General features: G+C 39.5%; 1 protein-coding gene across 1 annotated transcript in view; it reads left to right on the top strand.

Annotated features, from left to right (window-relative positions):
* Nucleotides 1-16,500, top strand: part of RFX7 (regulatory factor X7) — a 106,741-nt gene extending 90,241 nt beyond the window's left edge. Inside the window, exons 8-9 of the mRNA XM_044979079.1 lie at nt 6,888-7,183; nt 9,264-16,500. Of these exons, the coding sequence (XP_044835014.1) occupies nt 6,888-7,183; nt 9,264-12,575 (3,608 nt within the window). The 3' untranslated portion in view covers nt 12,576-16,500. The remainder of the gene's footprint in view (nt 1-6,887; nt 7,184-9,263) is intronic.
* The last annotated feature ends 167 nt before the right edge of the window (nt 16,501-16,667 follow it).

Genomic DNA, 16,667 nt, shown 5'->3' with positions numbered 1-16,667 from the left:
AAAACCATTTTAAAATGCTGGTTTGTACATTTTTAATTGAATTCCCGCTTCAATCCAAATGCAGTTTGAAACCAATTCTGAGTATAAAGTTATCTAGTAAATAAGAAATACTTTATTCACCATTTTCTAACCAAAAAAAGTAAAAAGAGTCTGAATAAATGTATGTTGAGGCATATGATTTCTTAAATAAATGTGTATGTGCAAATTTAATGTAAAGGCTATATTTGGTTGCAAATCAATGTTTTAATGGTTATACCAACCAAGGGAAATCAACCATTCTTTAGGAAAATAACTAAAAAGTACAAATGCAAAACAAGATTACAACCAGTAAAGGTTTCCTGGTTGCTGATTTAAATTAGGATTAAAATCAGTGCTTTAAATCAGTTTGATTGAAAGTGCACCCTGCTGCGTATCAGCACTTGGAGGGTGAAATGACTGTCCCTTCCAGACTGGCCTCAGATGGGCTCTCAAAGCACTTGTGATAGGGTGGATAAAAATCAATAAAAAATCAGATTTTTTTATTTAAATCTGATTTTGAGGGGAAAAAAACCTATCTAAAGATAGTTTTAATTAAGATACATTATAGCTCAAAGATATCTCATCATGGAATAGGGATTATAAATTCTAATTCTATAGTATGAGACAATATATTCATGTAATGTTTAAAAAAAGTTTTGTAAATTAGTTCCAATAGTTCATGGATTAGGGACCCAATCTTATGGGGTTCCAGGGTCTTTTGTATAGGTTATTTAAATTAATCTATCTACCCAATGGGACTCAGTGCTTAGTCTAGAAGATACCATCAGAGATGCTTAGTTTTGCAGTTCTCAAACTGTGGATTTGTGTCTCCAGAGATAACATGCTTGTTAACAGCAAAAATGTTTTTAAATAAATAATATATAGAAATGAGAAATAACAGACCTCAACCCTATTGTCCCTCTGCAAATTTCTGTACACAGAGTCAATCCCTTACCTCTCTCTAAAAGTGCAAAGTTTCAAAAAGTTCAATGAATAGAAGATTGTTGGTGACGGAATAGATCTAGACAAGGAGAAGAAGTATGGAGATAAATATGAGAAAGGAGGGACAGGCAGTAGAAACAAAAGTGAAACCGGTTGAGCATCATATTCCAGAAGTCTTGAGGTCTTTCTGAGTGTAGCCTTCATTGATTTGAGATCTACCATACCATTCTCTCACTAGAAGGGAAAACCTATAATGGCAGCAGGCCGTAAAAGAGACCCAGTCTTGGAATATTTTAATGAAGTTCCTTTACCTGTGGGTAAGACAGGCATGTATGAAAAATGCAAACAGTGCAACAAAGAAATGCAAGGCCTAGTTGCCCGAATAAATCAACATCATGAGAAGTGTTCCTTCTCAGGAGGAAGCTGCATTGAAGATGATGAAAGGAACATGTCTGAACATGCAGGATCTTCAGGTTGGTAACTTTTTTTATTTCATACTTCTTTCTTAAAGACTGCCTGTCTTCCTTCTGGACTATTCTTGAATTCTCATGTTTGAGTAAAAAATATAGTTGTTACTCTATGGTACTATCATTTTAGATGCAGTTGTGATAAAAATAAATAGCTGAAATAAGCAGATCTTCCTTTTACAATTTCACCTTTAAAGTATTATAGAGTGTCAGTGAATTCAATGAGTAATACTAAACGAGCAGTATGGTAATAATAATGAAATAACTGCATTGATTTATTTTGTTTAGGAGACTCCATCCTCAACATACAGGATTCTGAAGACTATCCACCTTTGAGATCACCATCATTTTCTATAGTTTCAGAGTTATCTGCCAATGATAGTGTTTCAGTCACATCATGTATGTCACATATACTGTGGCTATCACCTGTAGCAAGAAGAATAAAAATCTCCATCATCCAGAAGCAGCCATAGATAAATTTGTGATAAGAACCAGCAGATTACAAAAAGAGGTAATTGATGAAAACATTGCCTGGTTTGTTTATGCAACAAACTCTCCTTTCCGTATGATTGAGAACCTACACTTCATTAACATAGCTCAATCATTAAGACCAGGATACAGTCCACTCAACAGAGCAGATGTTGCAGGCAAATTGTTGGATAAAGAGTATGACAGAGAACTTGAGCAGTGTGCAAAAAGTCTAGAGGGTGAAATTGTCAATTTGAGTCTTGATGGGTGGAGCAATGTCCACAATGATCCTGTTGTATGTGCTTGTGTGACAACAGAAGAAGGGAATGTCTTCCTTACAGAAACAATTGGTGCATCAGGAAATGCACACACAACAGAATACTTACAAGACGTAGCAGTAAAAGCGATAACAAACTGAAAAAAAATATCAAATGTCTAGTATGCAGCTTGGTCACAGACAATACTGCAAATGTATCCAATGAGAAGAAATTATTTAGAAGAGAGTCCCAAGCTAATAACATACGGTTGCAGTGCTCATTTAATGCACCTCCTAGCCAAAGACTTCAGTGTTCCAGAAATAAAAACTAATGTTGTTGAAATTGCAAAATACTTCCCTATCAAGCACTTTGCAGCAGCTGGAAAAAGTGGGAGAAACCAAGCTAACTCTCCCACAAGACACGATATGGTACTCAGTAGTGGACTGTTTTGAGCACTACATCAAGAACTGGCCTAATCTGATGACAGTTTGTGAACAAAATTGTGAAAAAATAGATGGCACTGTCACAGCCAAAGTTCTCAGCATTGGGCTTAAGAGAAATGTTGAACACATGTTCATGTACCCTGAAGCCTATTTTTTGTAGCCTTGAACAAAATACAGGGAAATAGCTGTTTTATTGCTGATGCTGTTGAAATTTGTAAGGAACTGAGTGAGATCTTAAAAAGAGAAAATATGCAGTGACAGAGTTAAATGACAAGCATTAAAAAAACAAATGGGACAAGCACTATCTCCAGCTCATTTTCTTGCAAATATTCTCAATACTACCAGGTACCAGGGTCAAACCTTAACTGCTGAAGAAGAGGAGTTGGCTATGACATGGACATCCAGCAATCATCCCTCCATAATGCCAACTATAATAAACTTCAAAGCTAAGTGTGAACCATTCAAGAAATACATGTTTGCTGATGATGTTTTAAAGAAAATCACACCATTGAACTGGTGGTGGAAGTCACTTAAGCACTTGGATTCAGAGACTGTTGAAGTGATCATCTCACTTTTAACAGCAGTAGCTTCTTCTACTGGTGTAGAAAGAATATTTTCTTCCTTGGGACTAATTCATTCCAAATTGAGAAATCGTTTGGGACCTGAAAAGGCAGGAAAGCTTGTTTTTTCCTTTTCCAGATTATGAACAAAGAGGAAAATGAAGGTGAAGACGACTGAGTTAGCTGCAGAAGCCAGTATTTTAAGTTTCTCATGTTTACCTGGCTGACATGTCGATTTAATTTTTTTTTTAATATTTCATTTAACTATTTTAGTTAAAAACAATTTTAACAAAAACAAACCTGATTTTAAAAAAACTTGAATGTTTAACTAAATTCAAAAATTCATATGCTTTTTTGGTTAAAATATTATATGTTTGCTGTTGAAGAAAAAAAATCCAGAATACATAACGTTGTTGTTTTAGTTAAATAAAACAATTTATATGTCTGTCTGGTGATGTGCTCCTCCTAACACAGCATGGCAAGAAAATCCTCCAAATATTAATGATTAACCTGTTGAATTGGAGATAGTTCACCTCCCAATGACTTCATAAATATCTGCTTCAATTATCTTTGGTAAATGAAATAACCAAACAATCATTCATTTTCTGATATAGCTGTAAAACTAATCTGAAAAGTTTTCAAAATAAATCACTTTAAAAATGTACAGTGTACACCTTCTAAAATGAAACCTACATCTATCTCTGAGTCGTGAAGAATGTGTATTAAGGTTATAACAACCAACAAGAATGCACTTTTATGTAGAAATCCATGATTAAATCAAGTCTTCCTGACTAGTGATTTAAATAAATTTGATTTAAATCAAATCCACCCTGACTTGAGAGCATGCAGAACTTGAAGCATATGATCAATGACATTAAAATCAAGGGGACTATTCATATGCTTAAATTCAGGCATGTGCTTACATACTTTGTTGGAGCAGGGCTGTATAGCACAGTGACAACATTTCAGAAATGCATATAAATCGATTTAGTGTGAATTTTCTGTTAGGTGAATTTATCTCAGCTCTTATTTAATTTTCTTTCAACAACTGATGTTCTCGGGGGCAATCTTGATGCATGTCAGGTGCAAACTGTCCTGAAATGTTTGCTCTGGTTCAGGTAACACAAGTAGGTCAGCAGGTGTCAGCATCAACCATACTAAAAATAGAGCTTGTGCGGCGAGGTGGATGGGCGTCTGCTGGTGCAAGTATGTGACATTGTGCAACTTTCCCAAGCATGTTATCTTATTTAGCTTTTCATTTATGATTAAGGAGCTACAATAAATACTCCATTGTTAAGGTTAAAAGACAATTTACATGTAGAAACATAGGAATTGCCATACTGAAATAGTCCCTTGATACATCTAGTCCATTATCCTATCTCCGAGAGTGGCCAAAACCCAGTGGTTTAGACAAAGGTGCAAGAAACTTCCTACTCCTTAATAGATCGAGACTGGCTTAAGGCATGAAGCATGAGGTTTACTATTTCTTCCAAAATTTATAGTAGCACTAACTATTATAGCTCTAGATATTCTTGTTATCCATATAAATGTCCAGTCCCTTTATGAATCTTACTGAGTTTTTTGTCTCCGATATCTTGTAGCCGTGAGTTCCAGTGCTTAATAACATGTGTAATTATTTGTGTAAAAAAAATCTCATATTCCTTCATCATTTTCACAGACTCCCTTTAGTCTTAAACTTCCCATTATTATTAACAGGCGATTAGAGAATACTTGTTTGATATGGAAGGTTTGAAGTAAATTGCTGAAGTACAAAATGCTGTTCTTGAGCTATAAGGGGGAAATTATGATTTCTTGTACATCAAAACTTGCTCTCACTGTGTGTTTGTGTCTCAAAACATCTGGCCTAAGAAGTTCTCAATAGTTCTATTAAGTATCAGTGTAAACTTGTGCATGCTACCCAGGTAGCCCTCTTGGCTACAGAGAGAGCCTTCGGAATGTAAAAAGGGTGGTTGACTACGATGATCATTTGTTTAAATAAATAAAACGGGGAAGATCACAGATTAATCTCCCCTCCCCTGCAAAATTCTGGCTCATCCCCCTTTTCAGTCACTGGCATCTGGAGTTCATAATTAGAGTTCCTAGCTCATAACTAAAGTTTCCTATTCCTGATGGCCCTTATCAGTTTCTTGCCCATCTCCAGGACTGGTACATGGCAGTGAAAATCTCCACCCCCTTCATACTGCCCCTCAGATATGTGCTCTTAGCTTCAGCAGCTGTGTCACCACAAGAAAATCATAAATGACCCTTCACCCAGTACTTCAGCCAAGGAAACTTCTTTCCATCCCTTCTAGATGAGATGGTAGTCCAAGGGAGTGAGTGGATCATTCTTGCAAGGGTTCATGAGGATACTCCAGAAGCTCTCTCCCTCTGTGCTGTCCTTAGAAGCTGATAGCTCCACACACCTCACTATCCATGGTCGGGGCACCAAACCTCTTCCTCCTCCCTTTTCGGAACCAAACTACCTTTGCTTTTTTTTTTTTTGCAGAGAACAGTTTGTCCATAGTGCAGATTGGAGAAAGAGCACAATTGCATGCATTCCCATAGTTGTTTTTCCCCTTCAGTATTCAGCCCAGGTCACTCAAGATGTGGACAATTCAGTTCTTAAGTGAAAAAGGAATTGAGATGTCAAGGCTGTAACATGCTGCAGCATTCCTAGTGTTATTCAAACCTAGTGACTGCTGCTCCAAAGTGAGATGTCTAGGATGCACCTTCTGAGCACATGCTGTATATTGCAGACCATTTGGCCTAAAATGATGTATCTAGAGAACCATAATTAAGAGTTTTCTCATGTACAGCTTTTAAACACCTGTGATGTGGAAAGGAAACAGTGTTAGAACCCATTTACACAGGCATCATTTTAAGAACATGCTAGTCCTGGAACTGTTACTAAACTGTCTGAAGATCAGTGTTGTAACATGATTTGGTTACAGGTTAAAATGTGGATTAGTCCTGACTACACAGGTAAAAACAGTTGCCTGGAGGCTTTGCTGTTTGTCTCTGACATCGTCTCTGACATCAGGGACATTGTTTCCAGAGAGTACTTTTCTCGGTCTTCTGTATCTCCATCTCCCCTTCTGCATTCAATTGTCTTTTCAGTTTTTCACCTTCTCCGTGTTGTGTCTTCCACCCTTCCATACACTAGTAGCATTATTAAGCACTTCTAGCATTACCTATTACATGCTAATATCACTTCCACACTGGTATTTGACACTGTATACTGCTGGACTCTCCCCAGACTGTCCAAGGGGATTTAAATGCTGTATAATCTGTTCAGCACTTATTGTCCATGGCACGACCTTGTGTTTTGGTTTGTGTAATTTTTAAAAGTGCTATAAACATTAACAAAAAACAGATTGAAGATGCTTAAAAATATTTTCACTGCCATCTACTGACAATTATATGAAGGACACACTGTCAGTATTGTGTTAACTTGGATACTGCAAATTGGGATTTCCGGATACAAAATGCTGATGCAAAATACTTGAGCAACAGCATAAGCATATCCAGCTTGCCCAGCACCAAGGGGTTTTATCATCAGTATTAGAAATAAATGTAATCAGGAATAACTATTCCAAGTACAAAACCCCTCATGAATGTTTTCATTGTGTATGTGTATGCACACACACATTCGCACATGTTGCCATGTATATAGGTTTAGAAATATCACACAACATACATGGCATAAGTCACTTTTGTTCTTTTCGCTTTCAGGAATAAAAGGGGTCCCTCAACCCTCTGCTTTTATACCCACGGCTGAAAGTAATTCTTTTCAGCCTCAAGTGAAAACTCTCCCATCACCAGTTGATGCCAAGCAGCAGCTACAGCGTAAGATCCAGAAGAAGCAACAGGAACAGAAACTGCAGTCTCCTTTGCCAGGAGAGTCTCCAGCAAAGAAAACAGAAGGAGCTACAGCCAATGGAGTAACAAGTATTTCTAATGGAAGTCCTGCAATCTTGTCTCCTCAACCTATTGGTATCGTAGTGGCAGCTGTACCCAGCCCCATACCGGTAATGTGCGCCAACAGTTTTCAACCCAGACAACCTTATAAAACTGTTTTTCTCTATTTTATATTTATTCTGGAAATATTTAAGCAAATAGAAAGTTATCACAGACTAATGGCTTCCTGTTGCTATATGAATGTTGAGAGAGAGATGCTGTGACCCTTCTTTTCCTGTTCCAGAGACTTTTTCTGTTATTCCAAATAAGTGACAAAGCCATAAATGTAATAATGTTGTCTGATTGATGTGGATGTAGTAGAATGACACTGTTGCCATGTGGGACTCACCCCTGCGGCACCTCCTGCTGGTTGTCTCTGGGAATTAGCTCATCCAGCCTCCAGAGCGCCCTCTGCAGGCTGGTGTCCTGCTGCCGCTTGGCCCCCATGTCCCTCCCAGACTCGGTGCCCCGTTATCTGGGGTGCTGCCCCCTGGCAGTAACCCCTTTCACTCAGGGTCTCCCCTCCCCGGAAAGCCCCCACCCACTATCCCCACCTCACCTCAGTGTAAGGCTACTGCCAGTCATGGTCTAGCCCCCATGCCCTGGGGCAGACTGCAGTATCAACCTACTCATCACCGGCATGGTTGGGTTTGGACCTGCTGCCTTTGCCTACCACTGGGCTGTCCTCTGTAACCCCCAGTACCCATTGGCCTTCTGCTAGACCACAGCCTGGGGCTTTCCAGGCTGGAGCTCCCCAGCGGCTCTGTCTTTCCCCAGCCCTGCTCCACTCAGGTACTGTGCTCGGGTCCCTGCAGCCAGGTCCATCTCCCTCTACAGCTAGAGAGAGACTGCTGAGCTCTTGGCTCCCAGCCTCTTATATAGGACCTGCTGTGGCCTGATTGGGGCATAGCCCAGGTGCGGCTGCTTCCCCAATCAGCCTATTAGCTGCTTTCCTTGCCACAGCCCTCTCCCAGGGCTGTTTTAAGCCCTTCAGGGCAGCAGCGTGGTAACCACCCCGCTACAGACACTTACACAGCATGGGCCACGTTCATCCTGGGTGTAAGTCGGTGACAGTGGCACTTAAACGAGGAATAATTTGGGTTTTAAATGGGAATCATTATACCTTTAGGGCAAAATTTACCTGAGTTCTGAAGATTGCACAAAGCCCTATGCATTGCTTAAGCCCTTCATATGGTATGTAAATGTGTCTTCATTAGTCCAGAGGGCTTTGTACTGGTATCAGGTTAACCTTTATTTGAATATCTATGCTTTAGTACAGACTTGTTCGTTTCAGCTGAACAAAACCTGACTTTTGTCTTTATTGTATATTTTGATAGCTAAGTCAGTTTCTGCCCGAATAATGTTTGATTTGTGTTTTATTCACTGGTGGAAGTTTAAAAATTAACGTTTGAAGATCTCTTCCCCTCTCTGTCTATCTTCAATCAACACTCCAAGGCCCTGCATCTGAATCATAGAAATGTAGGGCTGGAAGGGACCTGGACATTTCAATGAATGCCCCTTCATTCTGCAAAAGTGCATTTAAAATAGGGCCTCAATTTTACAAGAATCAAGCCCCAAGTATCTGGTGCAGATTTTAGTTCTCTGGATTATTATTTGTATTACCGTAGTGCCTAGGAGCCCTAGTCATGGACCAGGGTCCCTTTGGGTTAGGCAACACGGATTAATTTGTTCTGTTCTGATTTTTTGCTGGCCTTAGTACTCAACTGTATTGTCTTTCATCCTTTCCCCAGGAACTCGGAGAAGAGGTGGGCTAGGGATAGTGAGGCCTTGTTGCTTTGTCATTATACCTCCTCTTGTAATCTGATGTGTAAATTGTGGGGCAGTTGACCATTGAGGTGGAAGAGCAGCTTTACTGTATGTTTTGAGTATTTACTGTGACAGGCTGCAAGGAGGCTATATCTCTTTGGGATTGTCCATGATGGTGGTGATGTGAGTGTTGGTATTCTGGAAGAGCAACTAGAGTGTAGGATGGGTGCCGGTTTGCAGTTTTATATATAAATAACAGTGCAGCATCCTTTTAATCCTTAGGATGTGGCATTCTGACTGCCCATTAATCTAACTTTATCCATTAGATTATGTAGGGCATGCATACTTTTGTTTAAATTGTGTGTCCTTTTTCTCCACATGCAGGTACCGAGGACCAGACAGCTGGTGACATCTCCAAGTCCCATAGGCTCCTCTGATGGCAAGGTTCTTCCGCTCAATGTTCAGGTGGTCACTCAGCACATGCAGTCAGTCAAGCAGTCACCAAAGACTCCTCAGAATGTTCCAGCCAGTCCAGTTGGTGACCGTTCCGCCCGGCATCGTTACCCACAGATCTTACCTAAGCCAGCAAACACCAGTGCTCTCACCATCCGCTCGCCTACTACGGTGCTTTTCACCAGTAGCCCAATCAAGACGGTTGTGCCAGCTCCACATGTAAATTCCTTAAACGTGGTAAAAATGACAGCAATATCTCTTGCCCCTAGCAGCAGTAGTGTACCCGTCAAACACACTACTTCATTGAACAGCAGTACAGGAGCAGTGGAAGAATCGAGGACTGTTCCTCAGATTAAAAATGGGTCTGTTGTTTCACTTCAGTCTCCAGGATCCAAGACAAGCAGTGTTGTAGCTACACCTGCAGTTGAGATCAAAATGGAACCAGAAGCAGTACTGGATGAGAACCCAATACAGTGCCAAGAGAATTCTGATGTTTCTAAAGCTATAAAAGGAGCACCGGGCCTGCCTGCTGCTCAGAGGAATCATTTTGAGGGTACAACCTTGAAAGCTTCAACTGAGAGCATCAGTGAAGTGAAAACAGTTAAGGGCTGTGATCAGAGAGCTGAAGGAGCAAGGACCAAATATAAAGCCCGACCTAAAGAAATCATACCAGTTTCTTCAGCAGGCAATAATCAAAGCACTCTTACTCTCTCAGTGGCCACTCAGAACTTCTCCAACACCAGCATCAGTTCACCTCCTAGTGGTGATTCTACTATTAAAGATAAAACATGCACTAAAAGTCCAAGGAAGCGACTGCCTTCTACGCTTCAGGAGTCCCAGGTACCACCTGTGAAGAAACCACTTGTGGAGCAGCTTTCAGCAGGTAGCATGGAAGGTCAAAAAGGAAGCAGTGTTAAGAAGGTTCAGAAGCTTGTATCATTAGCTAGAAATGACAGTACTGCAGCATTTGCTCAAGTTCCTAGCAAGGTCACTATAAAAGTAAATTCTACAGCTTCAACACACTTAGTGACAAACTGTCCATTGAATTCCAATGTTATAAATACCAGTGATTCCGCTTTGGGACAGCAGCTCACAGCCTCATCTCCAGATATAAAAGTAAAATTGGAAGGAAATTTGTTTATCTTAGAAAATGATTCAAAATCTGATGGCAGCTTTAATCCAAATGCATGGCAGCATATCACTAAAACCTCTGACTTTACATCTGTGAACTCTGAACAGCAGCAAGATATCAGTGTTATGACTATTGCAGGACAGTCTGACTCTAATGATTTACAGGAATCTATATGGGAGCCAGTGCACTGTGAAGGAATACAACAGGATACATTCAGCCAGCAGTTACAGAGCCAGATCCAAGAATCAGCTTTGGGTCAAATACAAGCACAGTCCTCAAATCAGTTACCGTTACCTCTGCAGTCTGAGCTAAAAGAATTCGAACATACAGTCCCTCAGTCAAACGAAAACTTCTTTTCATTTGATGATGACCTTACACAGGACAGCATTGTGGAGGAACTGGTGCTCATGGAGGAGCAAATGTCAATGAACAGTTCTCATCCTTATGGTAGCTGTCTGGGAATGGCACTGCAGAATCAGACAGCAGCTCAAGGAGCTCCTATGTCATCTCATCCAAGCAATACGCACTTCTACCATTCAATCCACAACAATGGCACTCCAATTCACACTCCCACACCTACCCCAACTCCCACACCTACCCCGACTCCGACCCCAACACCCACGTCAGAAATGATTGCTGGATCTCAGAGTGTGTCACGAGAGAGCCCGTGCTCACGACTGGCTCAGACTACTCCTGTAGACAGTGCTCTGGGAAGTAGCCGGCATACACCCATTGGCACACCACATTCAAACTGCAGCAGCAGTGTCCCTCCTAGTCCTGTGGAATGCAGAAATCCTTTTGCATTTACTCCAATAAGCTCCAGTATGGCATACCATGATGCCAGCATTGTTTCGAGTAGCCCTGTGAAACCAATGCAGCGACCTATGGCTACTCACCCTGATAAAACCAAACTTGAGTGGATGAATAACGGGTACAGTGGAGTCACTAATTCATCAGTTTCAAATCATGGCATTCTTCCAAGCTATCAGGAGCTAGTGGAAGACCGCTTCAGGAAACCTCATGCTTTTGCAGTTCCTGGCCAGTCATATCAGTCTCAGTCCCGGCACCATGATACTCACTTTGGTCGTGTGACTCCTGTGTCACCTGTATCACATCAGGGAGCCTCTGTAAATAGCACCAACAAGCAGGAAGGCTTTGCTGTTCCTGCTCCTCTTGACAACAAAGGAACAAGTTCCTCTATCAATAACAGTTTTAGATGCCGGAGTGTAAGCCCTGCTGTCCATCGCCAACGTAATCTTAGTGGAAGCACTGTCTATCCAGTTTCTAATATACCACGCTCTAACTTGACCCCTTTCGGAAGTCCAGTGACACCTGAAGTTCACAATGTGTTCACAAATATTCATGCTGACACTAGTGCCAATAATATAGCTCAAAGGAGTCAGTCAGTCCCTTTGACTGTCATGATGCAGACGGCCTTCCCTTCTCTTCAGAAACAAACAAACACTAAAAAAATAACAAATGTGTTGTTAAGCAAACTTGATTCTGATGGCGATGATGCAGTGAGAGGTTTGGGAATGAACAACATGCCTTCAAATTACACAGCGAGGATGAATCTCACTCAGATTTTAGAAACATCCACCACTTTTCCTAGTGCCAACCCGCAAAATATAATCAATTCCAGCACTTCAGTTTATGAATTCCAAACACCAAGTTACCTCACAAAAAACAGCAGCACCGATCAGATCAGTTTTTCTTCTGGAGATAACCAAGCACAATCAGAAATTGGAGAACAGCAATTAGATTTCAGCAGCACTGTAAAAGACTTTTTAGGGGAGGACAATCTGCAAACCAACCAGCAGCTGGTGAATCAGGTGGTGTCAGATCTCAATAACGTTGCATCTGTCTTTTCCAGCGACATCAGGTTGTCTTCCGACCTCTCAGGCAGCATTAATGATCTGAATACTTTAGATACAAATCTACTGTTTGATCCAGGTCGTCAGCAGGGACAAGACGACGATGCTACACTGGAGGAATTAAAGAATGACCCCTTGTTTCAACAAATCTGCAATGAATCCATTAACTCAATGACTACATCAGGTTTTGAGTGGATGGAGAGTAAGGATCATCCTGCTGTTGAAATGTTGGGTTAAATTTGTTTAATAATATGTATGTAGCACACTGTATCTGAAAGACAGACGTATTGTATTTGTCTTAATGGAAGTGCCTCCTGCAGCAGAAACACTTGCTAAGAATTGTGGCATTTTTAAAAAAAGTTTGCTGTACAAGTCACTTATTCTTCAGCTGGGAATAGGCAGTCTTTTCAATTTTAAATAAATTTCTGAAGGCTATTGAAGAGCCAGTATTAGAATTTAAATTTTATAGGGTTCCCACTTAATAGCGTTTCTTATTGTAGCAAAAATATATATACAAAGTGATTGAAAACCAGCATTCACAACTTCAGTAGAGGTGTTTGGAGGGTTTTAAATACAACTTACTTGTTACTAGAGATTCAGTACTTTGTATTGCCTGCTACTTCTGAGGAGATGTTTGATATTGGCCTGTGTTATTCAAGTCAGAAATGTGTGGGACTTGTAGACAAGTAGGCAGTTGATGAGAGAGAGGGGTTACAGCTTGATGAAGGGCATACAAGTGGTGTTGTCATTGAGCATTACCCAGAGCTGCAGTACTGTGGTGAACCATGAGAAATGTCTGTGGCACCATTTACATCTATGATGAAGGGCTAAGATAGGAGAAAATAATGGGAACGATCAAGGAAAGAGAAAAATGCACTAAAAATTTATTTTAAATATATATATTTAGTGTTTTTAGCCATAGAAATCCATGACCTCACCTTAATGTTATTTTAGTTTTCACTTTAAATGTTGGGTTTTAATATGAGGTAAAAATGCATGATAAAAGATTCTGAGCACTGAGGCTTAATAAAAGTAGACATATGTATATTAAAAAATGATAGTTACTGTTTTATTATTTATCAGAATTAGAGAAGGTGACATGACATTTTTCTTTTTTCAGTAGAATGGCTGCATGAGCTTATTAAAGTATTACTGTGTTTAAGATTTGTTATTAAACCCATCTGTTCTAACCTAATGGGGGGTAGAGGAAGGTGTTTTTCCTCTGTATTTTCCAGTAGGCTGCCCCTTTCTGTGCCTCCTGAAAAGAAAGAAGATGATAAAAATGTTCTGATGTTGGCTGATAACTATTAAAAATAACTTCTATAGAGCCATAATGTTAACAGGCACTTTACAAACATGCAGCAAGACACATGAAGTCCTTGGGTAAAATTTTCAAAGTGCTTATGTCCCATTTTCAAAACTGTCTTAGGTACTAAGGATCCTAAATCTCATTGACAGTCAATAAGATTTAGACTCCTAAGTTATTTAAGAGCTTTAGAAAACTTTAACCCTTGTCATTAAAAGTAAAAGAAGAATTCAAGTATTGTAAAAATCTCTAATGATGAACAGAGAAAGGTACTTAACCAGCCGAAGCCCTAATGCTACAAAGGGGATCTGCACAGGCAAACTGACTCCCATGTGGAGTGTCACTGAAATGCGAGGCAGGCAAATCACTTTGTAGTATTGTTCCTGTAGCTTTGTAAGGGGTTTAGTATTTCTCCTATGGACTGATGACATCAGTAGAACTTAAAGCAGAGTGTCACATTAGCGGTTTGTGAGGTCATCAGCTCATGTTGGAGAGGCAGAATGCTGCCATCTAGATTTGGCAAACGAGGAAGAGAGGACCAGATTTTCAGCTCTTTAAATGTATTTTGGTAATTTCTTGGTTCTTGAAATGTATTTTGGTAATTTGTGGCATTTCTGCTAATGATCTGAAATCTTCAGTATTTGATTTTCACAGCATTCATTTTCATGGTGCTTCTGCACTAGCACTCCAGATGCTAGTACATCCTTGCTTCTCCTGGTCCCTGGGATAAAAGCACCGAACTAAGGCAGCCCCCAGCACATGAGCTCTTCTGATGAAGGACAAACAGTGGTGCCATGCTGCAGCACCTGATTCCACAGGCAGCAGACCATAGAGAGAGTTCATGCCCCACCTCAGACAGACTCCATGCCCCACCTCAGACAGACTCCTTCTGTTTTCTTAAGAGACACTTGCAAATTTTTTCCAGATTGTGGGGGAGGTATTATTATATGGTAAGCTTTGGGTTTGATTATTTCCATGTTCTGTTGATTTCTACCAATAAATACACATTAGAGCCATTTCTCTTTTTAAAAGAAGTTGCCCACGGTGGATCTTGAACTGATGTATTTTGAGATGCTCAGTGCCTCGCAGATCTGATCCTGTATCAAGTGCCAGCACCACTGTGCATATGTTAACCCTGCACTTCCAGCAGGCCTAACATGGGGGGATGACAAAGGAAGGCATATACATGGGGGAGCATCTGCACTGGTATTATGGTGTTCTATGTATGTGCATGGCGTTCTTCCCTTGCCTCTGTGCTGCTAGCACTGCACAATAGCTCAATACAACTAGTCCCCTCCAAATTTTTGTGTTTTAAGAACATTTTTCAGCAAAGCTAAAGTAAATTTAAAAACTGACTTTTTCAAAATTATGCAGCCATCACCGAAGATTTTTTAAATGTGTTAAAAAACACTTTTAAATCAAATGCTACATGGGGGCCTAGCAGAAAGTTTTCCTTTCACTTAATTAGCAGGCAAATAGGAATACTATTTAATCAGTGGATTTAAGGCAAATGTGTGTTTAATTCAATAAGGATTCATTAAATTACCAGGCATAAGGGTAAAACATTTTCACGTCAACAAATGGTGCTAGGCTAGCTCACAGCTTTGTACATTGGTATGTATTAGTTTATTGGTGTTTGTGTGTTTGCTGTTAAAATTAATAATCTGTTAGATCCCTGTTCTTAGTGCTAGTTACTTCTTTACTGTACATTGAGACAGAGCACTACTGCACACCAAAGTATGCAATACCCAAAGGAAAACTCTGTGATTCTAACTAATGGAAGCCTGTCTGTGTCAGATACTCCAAAAATAATAATTTGAGACAGTTCTGACCCCTTGTTTACATTACTGGCTTCCTACTAACATGAGAAAATAATGAAATTATTTTGATAGCATATTTTGCTAAAGTATAAAGACTAGTGAATTTGTAGCCCATGTACAGTATTGCAGCAAACACTTTAAATTTGGTTGGTTAGTCCAGCAAACTTTCTGGGGTTCATATTATTGCACTAAATTTCTGTTGAACCTGTGGCAGGCACGTTCCTTAGGATAAATGCAACCAATACGGCCCACAGATAAAAACTTTTTAATGTTTCATTATTAAAAGGCAAAATGTCATAAAAATGACAGATGAAGTTGTCTTATGTAGCAATGTGCATTGATCTCAATGAGATATTTCTATTTCTTATTCTCTTACGTGAGAATATTACAGCAGGAAGAAATTAAGTTTAGTTTGCTTCACCATGTTAATACATGATCACAAGACGTGCATGAGTGTTATTGACTTATCTTGTACAGTACTAGGTATATTCCTGTAACCACTTTATTTTTTTTATTCTTTTGCTGTATTGAAACTGGTTCCGTGTTAACCAGGCAAGCATAGTTATTCACAAGTAATTTACTTTTTTATGTTTACTAATTTAGCTTAGTTATTGTTGAATATGTTCCTTTCTTGGATTATTTTTTATTGTTCTGGTGTTGAAAAACATTTTTGTACCATTTTATCATGATAAGAATTCATGAAGTAAAGAATTTGCAAATAACTGCAATAAGCACTGACTTCTGACCTGAAAAGAAGGAAAGCATTTCTTGTGCAGTGCATCCGAGGTTCATATAATAGTCTTGTACTATACTGTGCTTTCTTTACTGCACCATAAGGAAAGAAATATCCCTGTTCTACGTTTTCATTTAGTGCAGGAAATCCGATTCCCCGCCCCCAGTGTTTTGTTGTCTATTGTACTGCTGAAACTACAGTAGTTGAATATTGCAGTAGCATTTCAGTTATTTTTTTTTATTGAAAGTGCTCAAAATTGTTTTTTAAATGTTTTCAAAAACAATAAAAACATTTTATATTAAACTGTCTTGTTGAGTGTTTTCTTAGCAATCATTTGGGAATGTACATTGATGTTGACAAAATAAGGACCTTTCTGATTTGTATAAAGCAGGTCACTAAAATATCCAGTCACATCTTAAAGCCCTGATTCTGCAAAGATTTATAGTTTACAGTCTTACCTTTTAACACAT

The sequence above is a fragment of the Mauremys mutica genome, chromosome 11, assembly GCF_020497125.1.
Source record: "Mauremys mutica isolate MM-2020 ecotype Southern chromosome 11, ASM2049712v1, whole genome shotgun sequence".
NCBI classification, from domain to species: domain Eukaryota; kingdom Metazoa; phylum Chordata; order Testudines; family Geoemydidae; genus Mauremys; species Mauremys mutica.
This window is presented reverse-complemented; position numbering and strand designations above follow the sequence as displayed.